Source organism: Lutra lutra, chromosome 5 (genome assembly GCF_902655055.1).
Source record: "Lutra lutra chromosome 5, mLutLut1.2, whole genome shotgun sequence".
NCBI lineage: Eukaryota > Metazoa > Chordata > Mammalia > Carnivora > Mustelidae > Lutra > Lutra lutra.
Genome location: NC_062282.1, coordinates 104,861,665 through 104,887,345, shown reverse-complemented (window position 1 = coordinate 104,887,345; position 25,681 = coordinate 104,861,665). Strand labels below are relative to the sequence as shown.

Below are 25,681 nucleotides of genomic sequence, written 5' to 3'. Positions count from 1 at the left end.
GGCAGAGATGGAACATAATATACCAAAAGGATGTTTCCAAGAATAGCGCATACTTTTTTCAAATTAAAAAAGTCAAAAATTAACAAGAGTGGAATACAAAAAGATAATGTCTATTATACAGACATTCTTCATATTTTTGCCATATATTTTAAAAGCTTATTGGCATATAATTCACATACTCTACGATTCACCCATTTAAAGCATATAATTTCAGTGGTTTGTGGTATATTCAGAGTTGTGCAACCATCCCACAACCAATCTTAGAACATTTTCATGACCCCAAAAAGAAACCCCATACCCATTAGCAGTCACTCCCCACGCTCTCCCTCCCCCAGCCCCTAGGCAACCACTAATCTGTTTTCTGTCTCTAGATTTGCCTATTTAGAATATTTCATGTAAATGGAATTATACAACATGTAGTCTTTTGTGACTAACTTCTTGCACTTAGCATAATGTTTTTAAGTTTCATCCATGTTGTGGGATATATCGGTACTCCATTCCTTTTTATTGTCAAATAATATCCCATTATATGGATATATTACATTTTATTTATCCACCTGTCAGTTTGGTGGACATTTGAGTTGTTTCCACTTGTTGGTTTCTATGAGTAATGCTGTTGTGAACATTGACATGCAAGCTTTTGTGTGGACAAGGTTTTGTGCTTTTTTATTTCTCTTGAGTATATACCTAGGAGCATAGGCATATACAACCTAGGTTATATGGCAGATTTACAATTAAGATTGTGAGGAGCTGTCAGACTGTTTTACAAAGTGAATGGACCAGTTGACATTTATATTTACATTACATGTAAGGGTTTCAGTTTCTCCACATTCTCACTAACAGTTGTTTCTGTCTATTCTTGATTATAGTCATCCTAGTGGATGTGAAGTGTTATCTCAGTTTGGTTTTAATTTGCATTTCCTTAATGACTAATAATGTTAGCAACTCTTCATTGCTCATTAGCCATTTGTATATTTGGAGAAATGCCTAATTCAGACCCTTTGCCCATTTTTAAATTGGTTTGTCTTTGTATTATTGAACTGTAAGAGTTATTTATACATTCTGGATACAAATCCCTTATCAGATATCATCTGCTAATATTTCTCCCCTTCTGTGGGTTGTTTTTTCACTTTTTTGCTGTTGCTTGAAGTACAAAAGTTTTCAGTTTTGATGAAGTCCAATTTATCTATTTTTTCTTTTTTCTTTTTTTTTTTTTTAAAGATTTTATTTATTTGACAGAGAGATCACAAGTAGATGGAGAGGCAGGCAGAGAGAGAGAAAGAGAGGGAAGCAGGCTCCCTGCTGAGCAGAGAGCCCGATGCGGGACTCGATCCCAGGACCCTGAGATCATGACCTGAGCCGAAGGCAGCGGCTTTAACCCACTGAGCCACCCAGGTGCCCTTTTTTTTTTTTTTAAAGAAGATTTTATTTATTTGTCAGAAAGAGAGAGAGACAGCACAAGCAGGGTTTCGGCAGACAGAGGGAGAAGCAGGCTCCCTACTGAGCAAGGAGCCCCACATGGGACTCGATCCCAGGACCCCAAGATCATGACTTGGGATGAAGGTAGTCACTTAACCAACTAAGCCACCCAGGTGTCCCATAGCTATTTTTTCTTTTGTCACTTATACTTTTTTTTAAAAAAAGATTTTATTTATTTATTTGTCAGAGAGAGCGAGCACAGGCAGAGGCAGAGTGGCAGGCAGAGGCAGAGGGAGAAGCAGGCTCCCCACCAAGCAAGGAGCCCGATGTGGGACTTGATCCCAGGATGCTGGGATCATGACCTGAGCTGAAGCCCAAGGCTTTAGCCCACTGAGCCACCCATGCGCCCCAATGTCACTTATACTTTTGATGTCCCATCTCAGAAGGCTTTGCCTAACTCAAGGTCACAAAAATTCACTCCTGGGTTTTTTTGAAGAGTTTTATAGTTTGAGCTTTTACATTTAGATTATAACCATTTTGAGTTAAATTTGTGTATAAGGAAGGGAAGAGGTTCACACCTCGATTCTCTTGCATGTGTAAATCCTATAACTGTTTTAAATGATGTTATTACTCAAATTTTCTTGCACTTTGAGAAATATATATTGTTTTTTTTTTTTAAAGATTTTATTTATTTATTTGAGAGAGAGACAGTGAGAGAGAGCATGAGCGAGGAGAAGGTCAGAGGGAGAAGCAGACTCCCCATGGAGCTGGGAGCCCGATGCGGGACTCGATCCCGGGACTCCGGGATCATGACCTGAGCCGAAGGCAGTCGTCCAACCAACTGAGCCACCCAGGCGTCCCGAGAAATATATATTGTTAATACAAAAAGGAGAAAGATAGTTTTCGATTCTCCCTCTCATAATTTACTCTTAGATCATACGCACATCCAGTCTGAGGAAATAAATGCCCAAATGTACTGGCCCATCTGCATACCTAAGATGTGACTATTCAATAGACACTGAAGTGATGGGAGTCATTGCATCATACCCAAAAATGAATCTGGAGAGAAAATGGTCATTTTCCTCTTGTGAATTAAAAAATGTTATAAGAACAGAAAATACTCAAAATGGGCAAGGGTATAGGAAAAAAAAAAAAAAAAGGATTTCTCCTAGACTGCCCTCAGAAGTGCAAATGAGTATGATGTTTTCTGGAAAGTAGTTTGGCCATATTTCTCAAAAGCTTCAAAAGTGTTCATGCCATTTGATCTAATCATCCCTCTACTTAGTAGTACTTCATAGAAATAAGCAGGTTGCTCATGTGGGTAGATTTACAAAGATAACTATCACTGTATTTTTAGAATTGAATTCTTTTCCTACTTCTGTAATTTCTTGATTACATTATTATATATATAATATATATTAAATGATTATATGATTGTATTATAATCAATCACAAAAAATTTTGAGCATGTACCCCCAACATTTGTATATCCATTATATACATTAATATAATTTGTATCTTATAAACCATACACATATTAAAGGATAAGATAAAAAGGAAATAATACTTTAAAATAAATGTGTATTTATTTTATTTATTAGTGCAGAAAGCCATTTTGATTTCAGTAAAATTATTATTAATTACATTTTAGTGAAGACAATGTCACTGACTATCAAATCCAATAAGAAAATTGTTTTAACAAAGAGCTTTTTTTAGTTGTAGAAGTGTCAGCTCTGCCATCATGTGTACTTCACATGGCTTGAGTGATTGGCATTATCTCAAATTTGAGGTCTTTTCACAAATTTTATTTTATTTATTTATTTTTAAAAGATTTTATTTATTTATTTGACAGATAGAGATCACAAGTAGGCAGAGAGAGAGAGAGGGGAGGAAGCAGGCTCCCCGCTGAGCAGAGAGCCCGATGCGGGGGCCCGATTCCAGGACCCCGGGATCATGACCCGAGCCAAAGGCAGAGACTTTAACCCTTGAGCCACCCAGGCACCCTTAGGTCTATTCACAAATTTTAAAAATTGTCTATTTTGAGGGGTGAGTTAAAACTAAATAATGTAATCATAAATCTATTTAACAGGAGTGCACAAAAGTATAATACATAGCAATACTCTGGAAATTGACTAACCCAGAAGTTGATTGAATTCCTCAGCTCTGTGTAACTCCCAACTCCCTTCTTCCTTAAGGACTCTCCACATTTTCTTTCTTTGCTGTCATCAGCTGAAATATGTGGCAAATATTGTTGCCACTGTCAACCCATCTTAAATAAGGTATAAATCTATACTTAATCTCTAACATTTTCCACTGTATCCTGAAGGGTTCTTATATCCCTCCTAGAGTCAATGACTCATTTAAAAAAAAAATATTTTACTTGTTTATTTATTTTAGAGAGAGACAGCAAGTGTGAGAGATGGGGGAGGAGCAGAAGAGGAGGGAGATGGAGAGAAATCTCAAGCAGACTCCGCACTCACCCCCACTCGGGGTTCGACATCATGACCTGAGATCATGAGCTCTGAGATCTGAGATCTGAGATCATGAGGTTAAATTATGATTAGTTAAACTAGTGCAAATTAGTACAATGCTTTCTGGAAAGTAGTTTGGCCATAGATAGATAGATAGATAGATAGATAGACATGTAAATATAGATATCTTTGTAAATATACCCACATGAGCACACTGTTTATTCCTACAGAGTACTACTAAGTAGAGGGATGATTAGATCAAATGGCATGAACATTTTTGAAGCTGTTGATAAAAACTAGTTAACTAATCATAAGTTTAACTAATTTAACTCACCCCTCAATCATCTGAGATCATGACCTGAGTCAAAAAGAAGGATCAGATGTTTAACCATCTAAGCCACGCAGGTGCCCCCGGAAGGAGTGCTCCTTTTTGGAAATAATTATCATAAAGCTAAATGTTTAAAACTTGGGTTCTGAAGTCAGACCATGTTCCATATCTTGAATCTTGCACTACTGAGTCACAGTTTTTCATCTGTAAAGTGAGGATAACAGTATCATGTCCTTCATAGGGTTATTGTAAGGATTAAATAAGATAATGTTTATGGAGTACTTAGCATATTAAGTGCTTGGTTAATATCAGTAATATTATTACTTCAATTAAAAAAATTAATTTGTTTATTTTATTTTATTTTTTTTAAAGATTTTATTTATTTATTTGACAGAGAGAGACACAGTGAGAGAGGGAACACCAGCAGTGGGAGTGAGAGAGGGAAAAAGCAGGCTTCCTGCCGAGCAGGGAGCCCAATGCGGGGCTCGATCCCAGGACCCCGGGATCATGACCTGAGCTGAAGGCAGCTGCTTAACAACTGAGCCACCCAGGCACCCCTAATTTGTTTATTTTAGAGAGAGAGAGATCATACACAGGTAAGCAGAGGGAGGAGCAGAGGGAAAGGGAGGGAGAGAGAATCTCAAGTAGACTTCCTGCTGAACACAGAGCCCCACACAGGGCTCAATGTCACAACTAGGAGGTCATGGCCAGAGCTAAAATCAAGCTTAACCAACTGAGCCACCCAGGCATCCACCTACTACTTCAGTTTTTCTGCAAAGATTATTTATTTTGATATTCAGAAAAGGAAAAAAAAAAAACCTTAAAAAGAATAAGGCTTGATTCTAAATTCCATAAAGATGAAGGCTATGGCCTGTGTTTCTTTTTTTTCTCTATCACCACCTGCCTAGCTTAATGCCTGGCCTTTGGTTGTTTGCCAGACAGGTGCTTTAACCAATTAAGCAATAGAGCCACCTCTACAGATGTGTTTAAAATGTATTTGTTGGATGCCTGTGGGTTGCCTGGGTGGCTCAGTCAGTTAAGTGTCTACCTTCAGCTTAGGTCATGATCCCAGGGTCCTGGGATCAAGTCCTGAATGGGGCTCTTTGCTCAGTGGGGAGCCTGCTTCTCCCCTTGCCTGCCACTCCCCCTGCTTGTGTGTGTTTTCTCTCTCACAAATAAATAACTAAAATTTTTAAAAAATTTATTTGTTGGATGGCTAAAGAAAGAGACTGCATACCTTAGTAATAAAGAGTTCCTCCACTTTTTATACTGGTGATTACAGAAGGCGGCATGGAGTGTGGCTCTTAGTAAAAGCACAAAATGTATTGTTTACTCCCAGTGATACTGAATTCTGTTGCACGTATTTAAGTGGTTTGCCCTTACCATATACATTCCTGTAGCATTCTCCCTTACCTAAAGTTCTCAAACCATCCAGACTTTTGTCCTGGGAGTCCACCATCTGAAAATCACTCAGGGAATCTGAATATGTAGCTGCATGAAGATGGGAAGTCCTAATTCTTAATTTATCTTAAAATCAAAGCAGAATCATAATAAAATGTAAATTATACCTGGAAACATATTTATCCTTCTTTTATATTTTCAGTTCAAGTCATATGTTCAACTCCTGCATGTACAAGTGTTCTGCATAGAAAACTTCTGTCTCTTGACCACAACCCAACCTGTTATATGTCCTAGAAATCTATCCTACTGATCAAAGGGAAATTTTCTTTTTTCTTTTCTTTTTTTAACTCTCCAGTCAATGAAAGGGAAACTTTATTGAGGACCCAGGACCTTGGGGCTCGGGCAGGAGGCCCCCCTGCGGGCAAAGGTAGAGCCGGTAGAGGGGCCTTATTTGACCTTCTTTTTGGGGCGCAGGTTTTTGATGCGGCTGCATTTCTTGCGGCTGTTGATAGCGCGGGGGTGCAGGCGAGCATAACATTTGCGGCAGATCATCTTGTCACAGTTGTATTTCTGGGCCAGCTGGTGGAGGGAGGGCTCGACGATGCCACCCCGGAGGCGAAGCACCAAGTGCAGGGCGGACTCTTTCTGGATATTGTAATCTGACAGAGTGCGGCCATCTTCCAGCTGTTTGCCCACAAAAATCAGACATTGCTGGTCAGGGGGGATGCCCTCCTTGTCTTCGATTTTGGCTTTGACATTCTCAATGGTGTCACTGGGCTCCACCTCGAGGGTGATGGTCTTGCCCGTCAGGGTCTTCATGATGATCTGCATCTCTGCGTCTGCTGGCGCGAATCTGCAAGGTCGCCGCCACCAAACCGCTTGGCCACATCATTGAAGAGAAAGAGGGCAGACTTTTTAAAGATTTTTATTTATTTGACAAAGAGAAAAATTACAAGTAGGCAGAGAGAGAGGGGCAAGCAGGCTCCCCACTGAGCAGAGAGCCCAATGTGGGGCTTGATCCCAGGCCCCTGAGATCATGACCTGAGTCAAAGGCAGAGGCTTAACCCACTGAGCCACCCAGGCACCCCTCAAAGGGAAATTTTCTATGTGGCTCCTTGCACAAATAACTCTCAGGACTAGAAAAAATAGCTTGGCCTGCACGTCCTGCTGCTGAGAGGCTGTAAGTCTTTTTTCAATCTATGAGGCACTGACTATTTCATCAAATAATGATTTCTTTAAAAGTAAACCTACTGGGGCGCCTGGGTGGCTCAGTGGTTAAGCCGCTGCCTTCGGCTCAGGTCATGATCTCAGGGTCCTGGGATCGAGCCCCGCATCAGGCTCTCTGCTCTGCGGGGAGCCTGCTTCCTCCCCTCTCTCTGCCTGCCTCTCTGCCTGCTTGTGATCTCTCTCTCTGTGTCAAATAAATAAATAAAATCTTAAAAAAAAAAAAAAAAGAAAAAGAAAAAAGTAAACCTACCATGTTTGATTCTGAGCTCTCTATAATTTGTACTTTCCCAAACTTGGGGTTGTGAGCCAGTCATCCATAATATCAAACACTTATTTGAGGGCCCCAGCACAATTTTAGTTGAATTAAAAGCTGCAATTTTTAACTTGAAAATAAAGATAATTTTACACAATTTATTTTAAATGTAGCATTTAAAATGTTTTCTGAAGGGATTATTGTACCCAGTAATGTTCCAATTTATGAGGCTGCGGGTTCTAGAAGCTAGTTCTCCACTCAGCAGAATTTTCCTTGAGACTCGCTGTTTAGATTTCAAAGGGCTGCTATGGACCTGGGATATATATCAGATGAATATAGAAGAAAGGCCACCTGAAGAAGGGACTTAAAGGCACCCTCTGGTGAGGGGCAGCTCCTACTCTTTTTCACCAAACTTCTCCCTTGCCAGTGTGCAGTATGGGTCTGCAGGCTTCTGAAACCTTATGGAATGACGAGGTAATAGGACTACCTCTAGGACTTGGAGAGTGGGCAGAAGTTCAGACAGGCTTCCTTTTACTCTTCTCCCTACTTCTATCTGCTCCTGTGGTATATAACTAAGTGATAGTGCTCCTGGCAACTTGGGAGAACCTAGGTTTTCCTTGCCCTCCTAGAAGCTCCATTTTTTTTTTAAAACATACTATTCTTCAGTAATCATCAAGTCTAAGATCATGGCTTTGTAAGTCCAGTCTGTCTTGGCCAGTTTGGCAAATGAAAGCGGGACCAGGAATTGAACTTGCTTACTTAAACCTACTCATCATCATCTAGTTTGGTCCAGTGGAGGGAAGAAGCTTGAAGGGTGAATCAGAAGTAGGATTCTACTTCTAGCTTTGTTTCCTATTATTTTTTACCTTGGGCAAATCAGTTTAACTTCTGCATGACTCTGTTTCTTCATTCTCAAACAGGAGAAAAGAAACTTGCTGTAACTCAGTTTGCAGGGATATCAAATGAGATTATATGTATGAAAATTCTCCCTCAAATTTTTAAAGATGATAAAAAATACAAGTTTAAAAATACTATCCATGTTGACAGATGAATAGCTGAAGAATATGTGGTATAGATATACAATGGGCTATTACTCAGTCATCAAAAAATGAAATCTTGTTATTTGCAATGACATGGATGGAACTAGAGAATATTATGCTAAATGAAATAAGCCAATCAGAGAAAGACAATTATCATAGGATTTCACTCATATGTGGAATTAAAGAAACAAAACAGAGGGTCATAGGGGAAGGGAGGGAAAAATAAGACAAAATCAGAGAGGGAGACAAACCCTAAGAGACACTTTTTAAAAATTAACGTATACTGTATTATTTGTTTCAGGGGTACAGGTCTGTGATTCATCAGTCTTACACAATTCATAGCACTCACCATAGCACACACCCTCCCCAATGTCCATCACCCAGCTAGCCTATCTCTCCCACCCTCCTCCCCTCCAGCAACCCTCAGTTTGACTCCTGAGATTCAGAGTCCCTTATGGTTTGTCTCCCTCTCTGGTTTCATGTTGTTTCCATTTTCCCTCCCTTCCCCTATGATCCTCTGTCTTGTTTCTCAAATTCCTTATATCAGTGAGATCATATGATAATTGTCTTTATCTGATTGGCTTATTTTACTTGGCATAATATCCTCTAGTTCCAACCACGTCATTGCAAATGGCAAGATTTCGGGGGGGGGGGGTTATGGCTGCATAATATTCCATTATATATATCTACCACATCTTCTTTATGCATTCATCTGTTGATGGACGTCTAGGCTCTTCCCATAGTTTGGCTATTTTGGACGTTGCTGCTATGAACAATGGAGGGCACATACCTCTTCAGATCACTACATTTTTATCTTAGGGTAAATACCTAGTAGTGCAATTGCTGGGTCGTAGGGTAACACTATTTTCAACTCTTTGAGGAACCTCCATACTGTTTTCCAGAGTGGCTGCACCAGCTTGCATTCCCACCAACAGTGTAGGAGGGTTCCCCTTTCTCTGCATCGTCATCAACATCTGTCATTTCCTGACTTGTTAATTTTAGCCATTCTGACTGGTGTGGGGTGGTGTCTCATTATCGTCTTGATTTGTATTTCCCTGATGCTGAGTGATGTTGAGCAATTTTTCGTGTGTCTATTGGCCGTTTGGGTGAAGAGACTCTTTTTTTTTTTTTTTAAAGATTTTATTTATTTATTTGACAGAGAGAGATCACAAGTAGACAGAGAGGCAGGCAGAGAGACGGAGGGAAGCAGGCTCCCTGCTGAGCAGAGAGCCCGATGTGGGACTCGATCCCAGGACCCTGAGATCATGACCTGAGCCGAAGGCAGCGGCTTAAACCACTGAGCCACCCAGGCGCCCGGGTGAAGAGACTCTTAATCATAGGAAACAAACATGGTGGCTGGAGGAGGGAGTGGTGAGTTGGAGACATTAAGGAGGGCATGGTATGTAATGAGCACTGGGTGTTATATGACACATGAATCACGGACCTCTACCTCTGAAACTAATAATACACTATATGTTTTTAAATTGAATTTAAATTTTAAAAAATTGAAAAAATACTGTCCATGTATATATAAAATGATTTAGAAGGTTCTAAAATAAAATAGAGGATAAAATAATATAAACTAGAAATTACTAGAAAATACTAGGCATCATTTTTATTCTATCAAATTTTATAGGGGAGAAAAACCTGTGTAATAACAAGGGCTGTTTGTTATTCAGGCCCTCAGGAAAAAAAACATACAAGATCCATTAACAGGCATTGATCTGAGGTAAAGGCCTAAGAAAACTGTTGAGTTTTAAACAAATAAGCAAAAGGCCCAATTTTATAATGAGGTCTCTTGCCTGACCTGAGTTGAGATAACTTGAGTCTTGGATTTATCTGGGTTTGAGGACAGCTCTGACACTGATTGTGGTAGCTCGCATACCATGACCAGGTCATAAAAGCCTAGAACAATCTGGTGGCTGCTTATATCTACAGTACCATGTAAAGCATTGATACTTGTCTCTCCAGCCCAGGGCCTGGGTTCTGGCTTTTGAAATTATTGCAGCACTAGCGCTGGAGCAACCTCTCCTTTACTGTGTTTGACCTCTGGAACCGAGGACTTTTCCATTTCTGACCATTATGGGTTTTCTAAGAGCAGGGCTAGTCATGGCCTCTTTCAAATAAAAACCCTGCAACATCCCTCAGATTGGCTATCCATTTATAGTAAAGAACTTTAACCATATCCAAAATTGGGGTTTGGACCTATTATCTCCGTGTCTGATATCCTGAGGGATTGGTCAGTATAAGCCAGTAGCAGGGAGGGAAAAGGTGCTGTTGAGAGAAAAGTGACCAAGGATGAATAAGCAATCTCGAAGAACATCATGAGGCAGCAGGTGCCACGGGGCTGTACTTTGACATTTGCTATTCTAGGTCTCTTTGGACAGTCCAGTCCGGAGGTTCCAGGAGGGCAGGACTGAGGTAAATATGTCCAGCACCAACTCCTGTTGCTAAGCAACCTCTTCTGAGAGAGCCAGGACAACTCAGGTGCTTTCCTATAATGTGGAGAAGAAGGTAAGCAGTGGCAACCTGCAGGCAGAGATTGTGAGGAAATGCTTAACAGGAGTAGCAGAGACCAGAGGCATTGGAGGGTGAGCACAGGGGCCAAAGAGCTTCTGCCCGGCACCAACACCTAAAGGCCTAGAGCCAGATAGGGAGCAAGTAGGAGCTGAAGCAAGGGACCACTAAGAGGAGGTCAGCAGCTCTGATTATGCATTAGCTATCAGCCCTCCTTCTGGAAACTCAAAGGCTTATAAGGAACGAGAAAGGCTGAAGTCCTGTTAGCTGTTGTTTTGTTTTGTTTTGTTTTGAGATTATGAGCACAGGGGTACGAGGAGGGGAGTGCGCAGAAGGAGAGGGAGGAGGGAGAGAGAGAATCTTAAGCAGGCTCTATGCCCAGTGTGGAGCCCCAAGGGGCTCAGTCTCATGACCCTGAGATCACGACCTAAGCCAAGAGTCAGACACTCAACCCACTGAGCCACCCAGGTTCCCCAGAAGACATCAGTTTTAGTAGACCTGGGTTCAAGAATTTGAGTGCCCTTTGCCTAAAACCCTCGTATTGGATGGAGAGATAGCATGGCTTTGCAGTGTCCATATAGAATAATTCTGTTGCCCATTTTCAATTTGGTTAAGCAACAATTCCCTCTTCTCCCAAGCATTACCAATTATTTAACCAGATTGACCTCCAGTTTTCATATGGAGGTCGTTTAGGATCTCAAAGGTGAGGTTCACCTATTCCTCAAGGTCCCATGAAAAAAAATCAAAGATGGATAAAAGGAAAACGTAGAAGACTCCACCCCAAAATTGCTAGAACACTTACAGGAATTCAGCAAAATGACAGGATATAAAATCAATGCACAGAAATCAGTTGCATTTCTATACACTAACAATGAGACAGAAGAAAGAGAAATTAAGGAGTCTATCCCATTACAATTGCACCCAAAACTGTAAGATACCTAGGAACAAACCTAACCAAAGAGACAAAGGATCTGTACTCAGAAAACTATAGAATACTCATGAAAGAAATAGAGGAAGACAAAAAGAAATGGGAAAACTTTCCGATACTCATGGATTGGAAGAACAAATATTGTGAAAATGTCTGTGCTACCTAGAGCAATCTACACATTCAGTGCAATCCTTATCAAAATACCACCAACTTTTTTCACAGAGATGGAACAAATAATCCTAAAATTTGTATGTAACCAGAAAAGACTCCAAGTAGCCCAAGGAATGTTGAACAAGAAAGCCAAAGCCGGTGGCATCACAATTCTGGACTTCAAGCTCTATTACAAAGCTGTCATCATCCAGACTGTATTGTTCTGGGACAAAAACAGACACATAGATCAATGGAACAGAATACAGAACCCAGAAAAGGACTCTCAACTCTATGGTCAACTAATCTTTGACAAAGCAAGAAAGAATATTCAATGGAAAAAAGAGTCTCTTCAACAAATGGTGTTGGAAGATTGGACAGCCATGTGCAGAGGAATGAAACTGGACCATTTCCTTTCACCATACACGAAAATAGATTAAAAATGGATGAAAGACCTCAATGTGACACAGGAATCCATCAAAATCCTTAAGGAGAACACAGGCAGCAACGTCTTCGACCTCAGCCACAGCAACTTCTTGCTAGACACATCTCCAAAGGGCAAGGGAAACAAAGGCAAAAATAAACTATTGGGACTTCATCAAGATAAAAAGCCTTTGTACAGCAAGGGAAACAGTCAATAAAACCAAAAGACAACTGACAGAATAGGAGAAGATATTTGCAAATGACATATCAGATAAAGGGCTAGTGTCCAAATATAAGAACTTACCAAACTCAGTACCCAAAAAAACAAATAATCCAATCACAAAATGGGCAGATGAGATGAACAGGTATTTCTCCAGAGAAGACATACAAATGGCGAACAGACACATGAAAAAATGCTCCACATCACTCGGCATCAGGGAAATACGTATCAAAACCACAGTGAGATACCACCTCACACCAGTCAGAATGGCTAAAATTAACAAGTCAGGAAATGACAGGTGTTAGCGAGGATGTGAAGAAAGGGGAACCCTCCTACACTGTTGGTGGGAATGCAAGCTGGTGCAGCCACTCTGGAAAACAGCATGGAGGTTCTTCAAAAAGTTGAAAATAGAGCTACCCTATGACCCAGCAATTGCACTATCAGGTATTTACCTCCAAAGATACAAAGGTAGTGATCTGAAGAGGCATGTGCACCCCAAAGCTTATAGAAGAAATGTGCTATGGTGAGTGCTATGAATTGTGTAAGACTGATGAATCACAGATCTGTACCCCTGAAACAAATAATACACTATATGTTAATTTTTTTAAAATGCTCCAAAAAAAAAAAAAAAAAAAAAAGAGAGAGAGAAAAAAAAAAAGATGTATAAACAGCCTGTAGAAGCTTCTTTGGTTAGAGATCCTCTCCTTTCTTTCCCAATGGGTCTAAAAATCATTAGAAGCAGAGTTAAAACTTAATTATCAAGAAGAAGAAAAGGGGGAGGAGAGGGAGAAGGAGACGAGCAAGAAGAGGAGGGGTGGGAAGGGGGTCAGGGAAAATGGGGAGGATTGGAGAGATGAGGCAGGGGGCATGAGGGGGAAAAAGGAGGCTGAGGAGAAGCTTCCTTGTGGGTCTGTTTTCTTTACGTAGATGCCTACTCATAAAAAGCACCTGCTTATTTCCACCTCTGCTATATTGACATGTTTGTCATTTAAAGTCCCCATTGGGAAGTATTGCTAGAAAGAGAATAGCCATGTTAAAGAACAGGAACATTTTTAGACTTCTGCTATATATTGCCAGATACGCCAAAGGTAATGAGGGGAGGGGGTCTCATTTTCCAGTGCTCCCCAAAAGCTTAGCCAGTTTATTAGGTGGGAAAGGACCTCTATTTGTTGCTGGAATTTTCATTTTTAAAATTACAAACTATTCAATGATTTCAACAAGATTTAATAGAGCTTTTGTATTCTGTTCTCTGTTCCATTAAAAAGCACTTTGGAGGTTAATAAGGAAATGTCTGACCTATTCCTCTCCCTCATATATTAGAGGAGCTAAAGGGGCTAAATAATATGCTCAACATTCTTGAGACAGGAGACAATAAGAGGCCTGCAAAAATGTGTGAATCTGGGAGGACAAGGATAGGTCTATGGTCCATGCTAACTGGTAGGCAGGGAAGACTTCATGGAGGAGGTATGATTGGTACTGGGTCCACAAGGTGGGTAGGATTTGAGTAGGTGGAAGAAATGTGATAAGAGATTGCAGGTGGGAGTTCAGGCAGGAACAGAGAACAAAGTCTTGTGTTCAAACTGAGGAAGGTATGTGCATTGGTTCAGGTTCTCTGGGAAGCAGATGGTAAAGGGAAAGTGAGGATTTGACTAGTGGAAATGTCTATGAGAGAACACACAAGAAGCTGGAGGAGGCTGGGAGAGTTATCAGACTGTGATGCACGTCAGTGAAGGAGAGAGGAAAGGAAGATTGAGTGAAAGCTTCTAGGACTTTCTTGCTTTGTGATAACATTTGGGAAGGGTTGTCAGGGAGTCCTTGAACCAATGTTGACCACCAGAGGAGTTCATGTCTCCCAGGAACAGGCTGCCTTAGTATCTCTGCTGCATCCAGTCAGCATCTGGGAGCAGCCTGTAGGAAGCTGGACATTGAAATCTTGGTACAAATGTGATGATGGATCGCACAGCATAGCAGTTAGCTAATTCCCTGGCATTGGAGGTCTATGAGGTGCATTCTTGTGGCTGCCATAACACAATGGGGAAAAGAATGAAAAGACTGGCCTCACCGGGCAGAGTGCATTTATCCAGAGGTAGGAGAGGTTCCCTACTTTCATCTTCAGAGAAATATCTTGATTTCTATGGCTGGACAGAGGACATGGTGGTGATGGAAGCTTTACTAATGCAGCCCTCTCCCCTCTTAAACCCCAGGAGCTAGGGTGTGGACTGTCAGGTCAACTAAGTTCATGTTGGATATGGTGGATGGGCCCTCGACATCCATTCTTCCTTCCAGTGTACTTTCCTCTATGGCAGAGTCTGGAAAGCTGAACACTACGTTTTCTAGATTCCACTATAGCTTTCATTCTGGATGCAAATTAAGTTCTGCCCGTTATTTGTACCTTTGGAACATATGGAAGGCAGAAGTTAGGCAGAGGCCATCCTGCTGCTTTTCAGATTTGTTTGTTTGTTTTGTTTTCTTGCTAACAGTTGAGATCATGAAGACTTTACTTTTTTATGTAGGAGCATTTCAGTGTTCATTCTCCAGCTTCAAGAGTTGGACAAGCTTTTTTTTTTTTTAATTTTTAAATTTTTAAATAAACATATAATGTATTATTAACCCCAGGGGTACAGGTCTGTGAATCGCCAGATTTACACACTTCACAGCACTCACCATATCACGTACCCTTCCCAATGTCCATAACCCCACCACTCTCTCCCTACCCCCTTCCCCCCCCGCCACCCTCAGTTTGTCTTGTGAGATTAGGAGTCTCTTATGGTTTGTCTCCCTCCCGATCCCAACTTGTTTCATTTATTCTTTTCCTACCCCCCAAGCCCCCCATGTTGCATCTCCACTTCCTCATATCAGGGAGATCATATGCTAATTGTCTTTCTCTGATTGGCTTATTTCGCTAAGCATGATACCCTCTATCCACGTCGTTGCAAATGGCAAGAAGAGTTGGACAAGCTTTAAGAATCGTGGGGGTGGCAGCTTCCTGATCTCTAAATCCACAGCTACAGTGGTGTGCGCTGGATAATTCCACTAGTGCCTTCCTGACTCTCCAGTTCCTGCAACTGGCAGAGGATGTGCTCCCTGGAGGGCTGGTTCAGCAATGCTGTTTTGGGAATCATTTCTAAAGGTCAGACTGATACTGCTTTTCCTTTGCAATGATTTTTGTTTGGTTTTGTAATGATTTTATATCTTTTTCTATACCATACAACCTTATTAAATATTATTGGCTATATTACCTATGCTGTATTTTTTATCTTCATGACTTACTGATTTTATAAACTGGAAGTTTTTATGTCTTAATCCCCTTCACCTATTTCACCCACCCCCGAACCCCCTCTTCTCTGGCAATCACGTTTGTTCTCTGTATTTAAGAGTCTGGTGGTATTGTGTTTTTAAAATTATTTCTTTGCTCACTTGATTTATGTTTTTAGAGTCCACATGTAAGTGAAATCGTATGCTATCCGTCTTTCTCTGACTTAGTTCACTTAGAATCATACCCTCTAGGTCCATCCATGTTGTCACAAACGACAAGATCTCATTCTTTTTAATGGCTGAGTAATATTCCTGTGTGTGTGTGTGTGTGTGTGTGTGTGTGTGTGTGTGTGTGTGTGTGTACCACATCTTCTTTATTCATTCATCTATGGATGGACACCTGGTTGCTTCCACAGTAAATAATGCTGCAGTAAACATAGGTGTGTGTATATATACATTCAAATTAATGTTTTCATATTCTTTGGGTAAATACCCAGTAGTAGAATTACTGGATCATATGTATTTCTGTTTTTTGCTTTTTGAGGAACCTCCATATTATTTTCTGCCACTGTATTTTTTTATAGCAGTTGTAGGTTCACAGCAAAATTGAATGAAAAATACAGTTAGTTCCACATATCCTCTGCCTCTCCCTAACCTCCCCCATTATCAATATTCTAGCAGCAGTGTGGTACATTTGTTACAATCAGTAATATTTTGTTGATACTTTATTGTCACTCAGAGCATGTAGTTTATATTAGGGTTCATTTTTTTTTTAAAGATTTTATTTATTTATTTGACAGACAGAGATCACAAGTAGGCAGAGAGGCAGGCAGAGAGAGAGGAGGAAGCAGGCTCCCAGCTGAGCAGAGAGCCCGATGCGGGGCTCAATCCCAGGACCCTGGGATCATGACCTGAGCCGAAGGCAGAGGCTTTAACCCACTGAGCCACCCAGGCGCCCCACATTAGGGTTCACTCTTGATGTTGTACATTCTATGGCCTTTCACAATTATGTGACATTTTTCATGATTATATCATCCTACAGAACAGTTTCACTGCCCTAAAAGTCCTTTATGCTTCCCTTATTCATCCTTCCTACCTATAACCTTTGCCAAGCACTGGGGTTTTGTTTTGTTTTGTTTTTACTGTCTTCCGTAGTTTGCCTTTTCAGAGTGTAGCTGAAATCATACAGTGAGTAGTCTTTTTAGATTGGGCTTCTTTCACTTATAAATATGCCTTTAAGTTTCCTTCATGTCTTTTCATGACTCAATAGCTCATTTCTATTTAACACGATTAATAGTCGGTTGTATGGATATACCACAGTTTATGTATCTATTCATGTACTGATGGACATGTCGGTTGCTTCCCAAGATTTTGTAAGTGCCTACTTCCCTATATTAAATACCCACGTTAGTTTCCATCTCCTGTACTTTACACTGACTGCTATAGAAGAGAAGGTGCATATTAAGATACATAATGTTAGCATGAGGCTGAAGTCACAACAAAGTGGGGCCCAGCTGAGAAATAGGTTCACTTGACCATTGCTTTTCTAATTTACATGTTTATCATGTTCGCTGAACTCTTGAGACATCTCCACCTTGTTCTGTTCCCTGTGGGAATGAAGAGATGACTGTCACTGACTAAGCTCAAAAGACAATTAAGGGTCTAAGTTTCAGGCTTTACCATGTGCAAACCAGCAGAACTGGGCTTTCCTTGCTTCTTTGTCTTTGCTCCTACAGAGAGTTCTCTCAGGACGAAGAGCACACTGAGCTTTTCCGCATCTGAGGGTCTTTTCACTTGTGTCAGTGATAGCCCTTCCTCCAGCTTAACCATATATCTGGCCCTTTTGTATCCTTCAGGTTTTAGTTCAAATGTTACTTCCTTATATAATATAAACCCTCACTGTTGTTTTCTATAATATCTCCTTTTCTTGCAGAGAGATGTACTTAATTCAGGCCATAAGAATCTCAAGCTTGGGGCGCCTGGGTGGCTCAGTGGGTTAAGCCGCTGCCTTCGACTCGGGTCATGATCCCAGGTCCTGGGTTCGAGCCCCGCATCGGGCTTTCTGCTCAGCAGGGAGCCTGCTTCCTCCTCTCTCTCTGCCTGCCTCTCTGCCTACTTGTGATTTCTCTCTGTCAAATAAATAAATAAAAATCTAAAAAAAAAAAAAAAGAATCTCAAGCTTTATTTCTGATTAAGCTTCATATCCCAACAGTTAAACATGAATGGCTATATAGAAGGGAATTCGTTTCCATTATCTGTTGCTGTATAGCAAATCATATCAAAACTTGGTAGCTGAGGACAACAATTGTAATCAGCTCTCAGAATTCTGTAAGTTAAATGGCTTCAACTGGGTGGGTCTTCTGTTGGTCTTTCTTGCAGTTTCTCATATAGCAGCAGTTGGCTGGTGGCTAGGTCTGGCACATCCAAAATGGCTTCACTCACATGTCTGGTACTTCAGCAGGGATGACTGGAAGCCTGGATCCAGCTATATGCTGGTATGGCTAGCTTTTCTCTTCCAGGTAATCTCAGCTCCTGTCCCTGACCGCACAGCCTTTCCACCTGCTGTCTTCATGTGGTTTCTCCAGCAGGGTAAACTTCTTATGTAGCAGCCTCAGCCTCCCAACAGCATAAAAGCAGAGGCTGCCAGGTCTTCTTAAGACATATTGTTGGAGCAGTTACAACATCACTTCTGCTACATCTTTTGACTAAAGCAGTTACAGAGCCAACCCAGATTCCATGTGGAAGGAGACTATACAGGGATGTGAATACCAGGAAGTCTGGTGCATTAGGGTTCATCTTTGCAGACTAGCTACCACAGTGCTTAAACATTGTCAGTCAGTGGACCTCGCCAACATCCATTAAGCTGGCTAATGAGTAATAATGATGATCATTCATGATGATGATGATGATGAATGAGGAGAATTCTATCTGCTATTTAAAGCAATTTTTCTCCTTGGGAATTGAGATAATTCATAGGAAACCATAGGAAGATTCTCCAAGAACTGGGAGCCAAATGACAGTCTAAGAATCAAGAAAGTTAAGAGCTACATGTGATGGATGATATTAGCCATCTGGAAAAATCTTTAGGACTAATCTCTTAATCATTCAAGAAGAAAAGTAGCCATCAAATTTCATAAATAGGAGGGTATTGGTAACCTTAAACAGAGAGGTTTTAATGGAGAGTTGGGATGGAAGCCAGAATAGAGTGGGTTAAGGAGTGAGTGGCAGGTGGCAACATGGGCAGAGCAGTTTAGCAACTTTTTCAAAGATGTAGCCAGGGGTTTTGATGCACAAGAAGTAGGATGGGAAATGGAAGGGAAAAGAAAGGGAAATGGGTATGATTTTTCTGGATGGTAGTTAGGCAGCAGATAATAAAAACCTTGAATATATTAATATCTTTTGGCCTAGGTATACAAATTCTAAGAAAATAACTTAATGAAGTAATCAGACATGTGCAGAGATTCATATAACAAAAAATTCACTTAACGGCTCAGTCAGTTGAACATCTGACTTGATTTGGGCTCAGGTCATGATCTTATGCATTGTGGAACATGCTTGAGATTCTCCCTCTCTCTCCCTGCCCCTGCCCCTCTCCCTCCCCCTGCTCATGCTCTTTCTCTGTCTCTCAAGTAAATAAACAAACAAATAAATAAATAAATCACACACACAAAAAGAATAGGTAAATACCTGCGTAACCACCATCCAGGAGAATAAGTAAAACCGTGCTCCCCTTGTGCCCTTTCTTACTGTAAGTAGGAATTGTAAGTAACAATTGTCTTAACTTTCAGTCATTTCTTTGCCTTTCCTATATAATCGATTTTAAAGTTCTTCATTGTTGATGCATATGGTTCCAGTTTATTAATTTCTACTGCTATATGAGTACCTTCTATCTGAATGTACATTCTTTCTGTTATAAATATATATATGTGTAGAGGTATGTGTCTATGTGTTTAAATATCAATGTGCCAAGAAAACAAAATGCTGTGAACATAGAATTCTATACCCAGTGAAAATATCTTCTAGGAATGAAGGTAAAAGAAACTTATTTTCAGATAAAAACACTGAGAGAGTTTGTCAGCATCAGACTTGCTCTAAGGGAAAATGTTAGTGTATGTAGCATGGCACATTCAAGATATCATCCCACGGGCTTCTTGCTTCCACTGTTGCCTTGGGGAGAAGAGCTTTTAATCTATCGGTTGCTCTTTTCAAAGTAGATTACATTTTATTGTTGGCTGCTTTTAAGATTTTGTTTGTATTTGATCTTTTGGATTCTGTCTTCACATAGTCTTTAGCCTGGATATTCTATATTTCCTTACCAGCTTTCTGATGCCTTTGAATATGTTTTCAACATGGTTACTTTGTTTTTGGTGGGAGTGTCTGCTCTGAAGGGTTTAACAACTTACAGATGAAACTATGGCTAACTATGTATATTAACTATCTGGGGGGAAAAAAAGATTCTAACAGAAGACTGACTGTTGCCAAGAGTCAGGAAAAAGAGGACGTAAGCTTTTGGGGAGCTCTGTCTGGCTCTACATAAGTGGTAAAGATACAAATTGACTGATGTGAGATCTGGTCAGTTTTCCCAGTATATCTCTGTAATGGTTCCAGACAGATAGAGAGCCATGGAGTGCGTCCAACTAGCTTTCCCATTCTCACTCTGTGGCTGTCAGCTTATGACTTTCATAGTTCCCAGAAGAGGAAAAGATGTGTGTACCAATTTAACCATCTAGGCAGTGGTATTTCTTGCTATAAATGAATACTTTGGCCTTAGAGTGTATTCATTGGTCCCTTGTACGTTCAATAATCATGTGACCCCATTCTTTTGAGTTCTGTCGGTTCTTGGGACTCTGACAAAGTTGAGCAAGAAAGCTGAGGACCAAATCCTAGACCACGGTGGACTCTCCAAAGGTAACGACCTTGGAACCCCTCACTGGCAGCCAGCTGGTCTTTCTATCTGATATCTTCATTTAAGTGCAGTTTGAGGGTGGCCTGGGTGACTCAGTTGGTTAGACGTCATAATCCCTTGATCCTGGGATCAAGCCCATTTGGGCTCCCTGATCAGCGGGGAGTCTGTCTCTCCCTCTCCCTCCCCCTCTACTCCTCCCCACTGCCTCTCTCCTTCCCCCTCCCCCTCAGCTCATGCTCTGTCTCTCGCTTTCTGTCTCTCAAATAAATAAAATCTTTCAAAAATTAAGAAAAATAAGTGCAATTTGATTAAGGATAACACTTGTTATGATGGGCACTGGGTGTTGTATGTAGATGATGAATCACTAAATAAATGCATACATACATACATACATACCTACATACCATTTTAAGTGCAATTTGAATAAACTGTTGAAATATTCTCCAGTTGTTATTTTTATCTCTCACATCCAAACACATCCTTCTATACATTTTGATGCTGGTCTAGAATGATAAGAATGCTATTTCTATGTTGTCAGGGAGCCTGTAATGCTAGAGGAGGAAGAAGGGACTGGAGCCTTCCTCTGCTTCCTGAATGTTGCCTGTTTCTGTGAGCATCACCTTAGCACCACTTCTTTATCCCAACACCCCTTCCCATAAGCAGCTTAATCCAGTCTGTTGTTCCCAGTGTTGCAGAACCAAATGCATTCTGCTGTCTCAGAGATGCCTGTGTAGGCTGCCTGGTGCCCTCGCTTCAGAGGTCACCTTCCTCCTCTGAGTTCTTAAGTTTTACTAATTCCAATTTTGTTCCTTTGTTCCCCAGTTCTAGGGGTGGGAAGTGCTTTTATAGTTGCTACCTCTGTGACACTTCTTGCTCTTTCATTTACTTAGTTAACAACTTTATACCTAGATAGCAATTATATTTTCTCTATTCTAGTAACTGGCATGGTTTCTGTCTCTTGACTGTAACTTGAATGATACAGATATGTGAATGAGCTGCAATTTTCCTGCCCTTTCTTTTATTGAAATTGGCAAGAAGATATTTACTCATGTCTAAGAATCTGTATATGGTTTGCAAAAAACAAAAACAAGATAAGCTCATATCAAACAATTTGTCAAAAGAGGAAGAAAACTAGAAGAAATAAATGAACAATATATTTAGTGGCACATTTTGTAGCTGTTTGATTTTTCTCCCATTCTCCATAACTGAGCAGTTGCTCAAAGTGCTCTTATATCTTTTTCTTAGTTCTGGAAGCCAATAAATCCCAAAATAACACCATTACAGTAAAACAAGCTGCATAGCCCAAAGATGGATTTACTGGAATGATGTCAAATGATTGTGTCCGTAGTATTGAGTGCTTATTTTAGGACTTTCTTACAGCTGACATGTCAAAAGGTTATTATTTTGCCTTGAGGAGAGACTTGAAAGGATAGTCTAGAGGAAAAGAGCATGGCTCAACAATTGCTTACTTCTGGGAGGGTCATGGGGCTGCCTGAAGGGCAAAGGAAGAACAACTCAGGGACATGTTTTGAATAGTTTATAGCCAAAATTGCCTCCAAGAGAAGAAATAGTTTTGCTGGTATTTCAAAGAAGTAAGCCAGTCCTGAGGCTTAAACTAAAACTGGAATTTAAAAAATTGTGGCTTTGTGTAATTATTCTAGCTTAGAATGTTGAATATTGCTCAGGAACATACATGCTTTGGATCTGTTTAGGATTTCCCAGTTTGAGGGGTGCCTGGGTAGCTCAGTCAGTTAAGCATCCAACTCTTTTGGGGGGAAGGGTTTCCTTTTTTAATTTAAATTCAATTAATTAACAATTAGCGTATTACTAGTTTCAGAGGTAGAGTTGAGTGATTCATCAGTTGCATAGAACACCCAGTGCTCATTCCATCAAGTGTCCCCCTTAATGTCCATCACCTAGTTATCCCCCCACCCCCACCTCCCCTCCAGCAACCCTCAGTTTGTTTCCCAAGATTAAGAGTCTCTTAAGGTTTGTCTCCCTCTCTGATTTCATCTTGTTTTATTTTTCCCAGGTTTGTTTATTTTACTAACCAGAATCATGCTGTATGTATTGTTCTTTGATGGGCTTGTTGGTGATGTTCTCAGCCTAGCACACTCCTTTTATCCATTATATATTCCATAGAATTAGTGTCACTGTTTGGGTTGCTTCATTCTGCTATTATAGTTATGCCCACTTTTGTGCATGAACTTGAGCACAGGGGCTGGAATTTGAGGGGAAGAGTGCCAGTTTGAGCCCTTAGCAATCTGAGGTGAAGGCGTATTGACTTGGCATTGAGCAGGTGTCAGGTAGTGCATGCTGATTTGGGCAGGAGGTTGGCAGGACTGAATATGGGACCCACAGGCTGATGGCATCATGTGTGACAGGGATGTGGCAGATTTTGCTTTTTGTTTATCTGGGACACTCTATCTCTTCTTCTATTCTAAGTGAAAGCCTTGCTGGATAGTGTATTCTTGGCTGTAGATTTTTTTTCTTTAGCAGTTGGAATTTATGATGCTGTTCCCTTCTGGCCTGCAGGGTTTCTACTGAAAAACCCAGTGATAGCCGTATGGGGTTTCCCTTGTATGTCACTGCTTTCCTTTCTTTTGCTGCTTTTAAAGTTCTCTCTTCATCACTACTTTTGTACATCTTATTTACTTTGAGTCTTGGTGCAGACCTCTTTGGGTTGGTTTTCTTGGGGGCTTTCTCTGCCTTCTGGATCAGGATTTCTCTTTCCTCCCCCAGATTCAAGAAGTTTTCAGCAATTATTTCTTCAGATAAATCTTCTGCCCCCTTTTCTCACTCTTCTCCTTCTGAGATCCCTATCATGTGACTGTGTCACTAAGTTCCCTGGGTCTGTTCTCATTTTGCATATTTTTCCCCTCTCATCTGCTCAGCATGATTACTTTCCATGACTCTGTCCTCCAGGTGGCTGATCTGTTCCGTTCTTCTACTTCCTCTTGTTTGCTATTTATTCCAGGTGGTCTACTTTTATTTCCATTCAGTGAGTCCAATAGCTCTAATTGGTTGGGTTGGTTTTTTTTTTTTTTTTTTTTTTTTTTAATGTCTGCTGTCTCCTGGGGTGGGGGTGGGGGAGTCTCATGGAGGTTCTGTACTCCTTTCTCAATTCTAGTGAGCATCTTTATGAGCATTACTTTAAATTCACTATCAGACATATTACTCATCTCCATTTTGTTTAGGTCTCTGGCTGGGATTTTATTCCGCTCTTTCACTTTGGACATATTCCTCTGTCTCTTCATTCTATCCATTGCTGTGTCTGTTTCTCTGTGTTAGAAAAGTCAGCTGCATCTCCTGCCCTTGGAAGTAGTGGCCTTATGAAGAAGAGGTCCCACAGTGCAGTGTCTCCTGTTCCCCAGAACCTGGCACTTCAGGGGTGTCTCTGTTGCTACAGGGGTGTCCTACCTTTGTGGTGGAGCTATGTTTGCCTTCAGTCCAGCCTGTGATGACTCTCTGCCTTTTGTGAGCAGTCTGTTCCCTGTGGTGTTACTGGGCTGGTTGGGGGCTGCCCTGGGCTTGCGCTGAGTCAGACCAGGCATTTACCGGACATGAAAGAGCATCAGACTGCAGGCATTTTCCCTGTGTTGTTCCCTGAGAAGCTTTTGGTGTGGGTGGGGCCTGTAGTCAGGCCAGATGCCTGCCCCCAGCCCACTGCTAGGGTCACAGTCAGACTAGTGTGTGATTCTCCTCCCTTCTCCCTGGAACAGGACTCACTCTGGAGTGGTGCTGGCCCTCGTCTGGGCTGCACACACCCTGGCAGGCTTGTGGCAGCGCCTTGATGGGATCTTGCCAAGAGCAATCAGAGAAGATGGATCTGTTTCGCTGTGGTCTCTTGTCTATGTCAGGCCATGGAGGGTCTGCTACCTTTCTGGTTTCTTTCTTGGTTATTTATGCTGATATGGATGCTCTCTAGGCAGCTATGTGACAAGAGGTGAACACAGGGTCCTCCTACTCCACCATCTTCCCAGCAGCCTCTCACATCCAACTCTTGGTCTCAGCTCAGGTCTTGATCTCAGGGTTGTTAGTTCAAGCCCTGCCTTGGGCTCCACTCTGGGCATGGAACCTACTCGGGGGAGGAAAAAAAAAGTAAAGAAAGGATACCCCAATTTGGAAAGGAAAGCTTCTTAGGCAGTACTAAGGTGAAGAATAAAGGCAAAAGAAATGTAAAAAAAAAAAAAAAAAATTAAATTTCCCTGTAACTTGTAGCCCATTGACATGTTCTTTAGGACAAGCAGAGTGACCTTCCTCTAGGAACTCAACTGCCTCAATGGTAACACTCAGCTGGAGGTGAAAGGCAACCGTATTTCAACATTACCCTAACTACAGGATTCGGTAAGTCTTCTTTAACATATAAAAATCACTTTGGAGGCACCTGGGTGGCTCATTGGGTTAAAGCCTCTGCCTTTGGCTCAGGTCATGATCTCAGGGTCCTGGGATCGAGCCCCACATTGGGCTCTATGCTCCGCAAGCAGGGAGCCTGCTTCTCCATCTCTTTCTGCCTGCCTCTCTGCCTACTGATCTCTCTCCATCAAATAAATAAATAAAATCTTTAAAAAAAATCACTTTGGAAACTTTCTTTATCTCTAACCCCCCTATGTATATGTTAGCAATCATCCTCAAAACATGTCCCACTGATAAACATCTGAAGAGTCTTATGACAAATTTTACTAGACAATAATAAATGACTTTATCTTGAACAGCAGCTAGCCCCTCAATATCCTGAAAACCTCACTTCCAAATTCCTAAGAGATTTACACTATCCCTAACCCCATCCCAACTTAAAAGTTACATAGCAGTCACTCCTCACAATCTCAGTACAGCTCTTTCTGCCTGCAGGTCTTGTCCCTGTGCTTAATAAAACCACCATTTTTGCACTTAGGATGTCTCAAGAATTTTTCTTGACTGTTTCCAGACCCCGACCATCATATCACATCAGTACTACTCTTCCAGAGAATCACATGCTTAAGGCATAAATTTTCATTTTCCCTGAAAGCTGGAACCTCCCTCCATCATAGGTCTAGGTTACAAAGATGTAGCTCAAGGCAGGGTTTATGGAAATAATTGTCTGTTTTTGTTCTCCTTTTTTCCAAGCACTGTACCAAAGTTGCTTGGATCAAATGGCATTGTGTAT

At 41.0% G+C, this 25,681-nt stretch overlaps 1 protein-coding gene across 1 annotated transcript; it reads right to left on the bottom strand.

Annotated features, from left to right (window-relative positions):
- Positions 1–5,968: 5,968 nt before the first annotated feature.
- LOC125100166 (ubiquitin-like) lies at positions 5,969–17,386 on the bottom strand. Its single transcript, XM_047730121.1, has 2 exons — positions 17,382–17,386; positions 5,969–6,497 (listed from the first exon to the last, which is right to left on the bottom strand). Exon 2 carries the CDS (start codon positions 6,448–6,450, stop codon positions 6,067–6,069), a length of 384 nt encoding a protein of 127 aa, XP_047586077.1. The 5' UTR covers positions 6,451–6,497; positions 17,382–17,386; the 3' UTR covers positions 5,969–6,066.
- Positions 17,387–25,681: the final 8,295 nt, after the last annotated feature.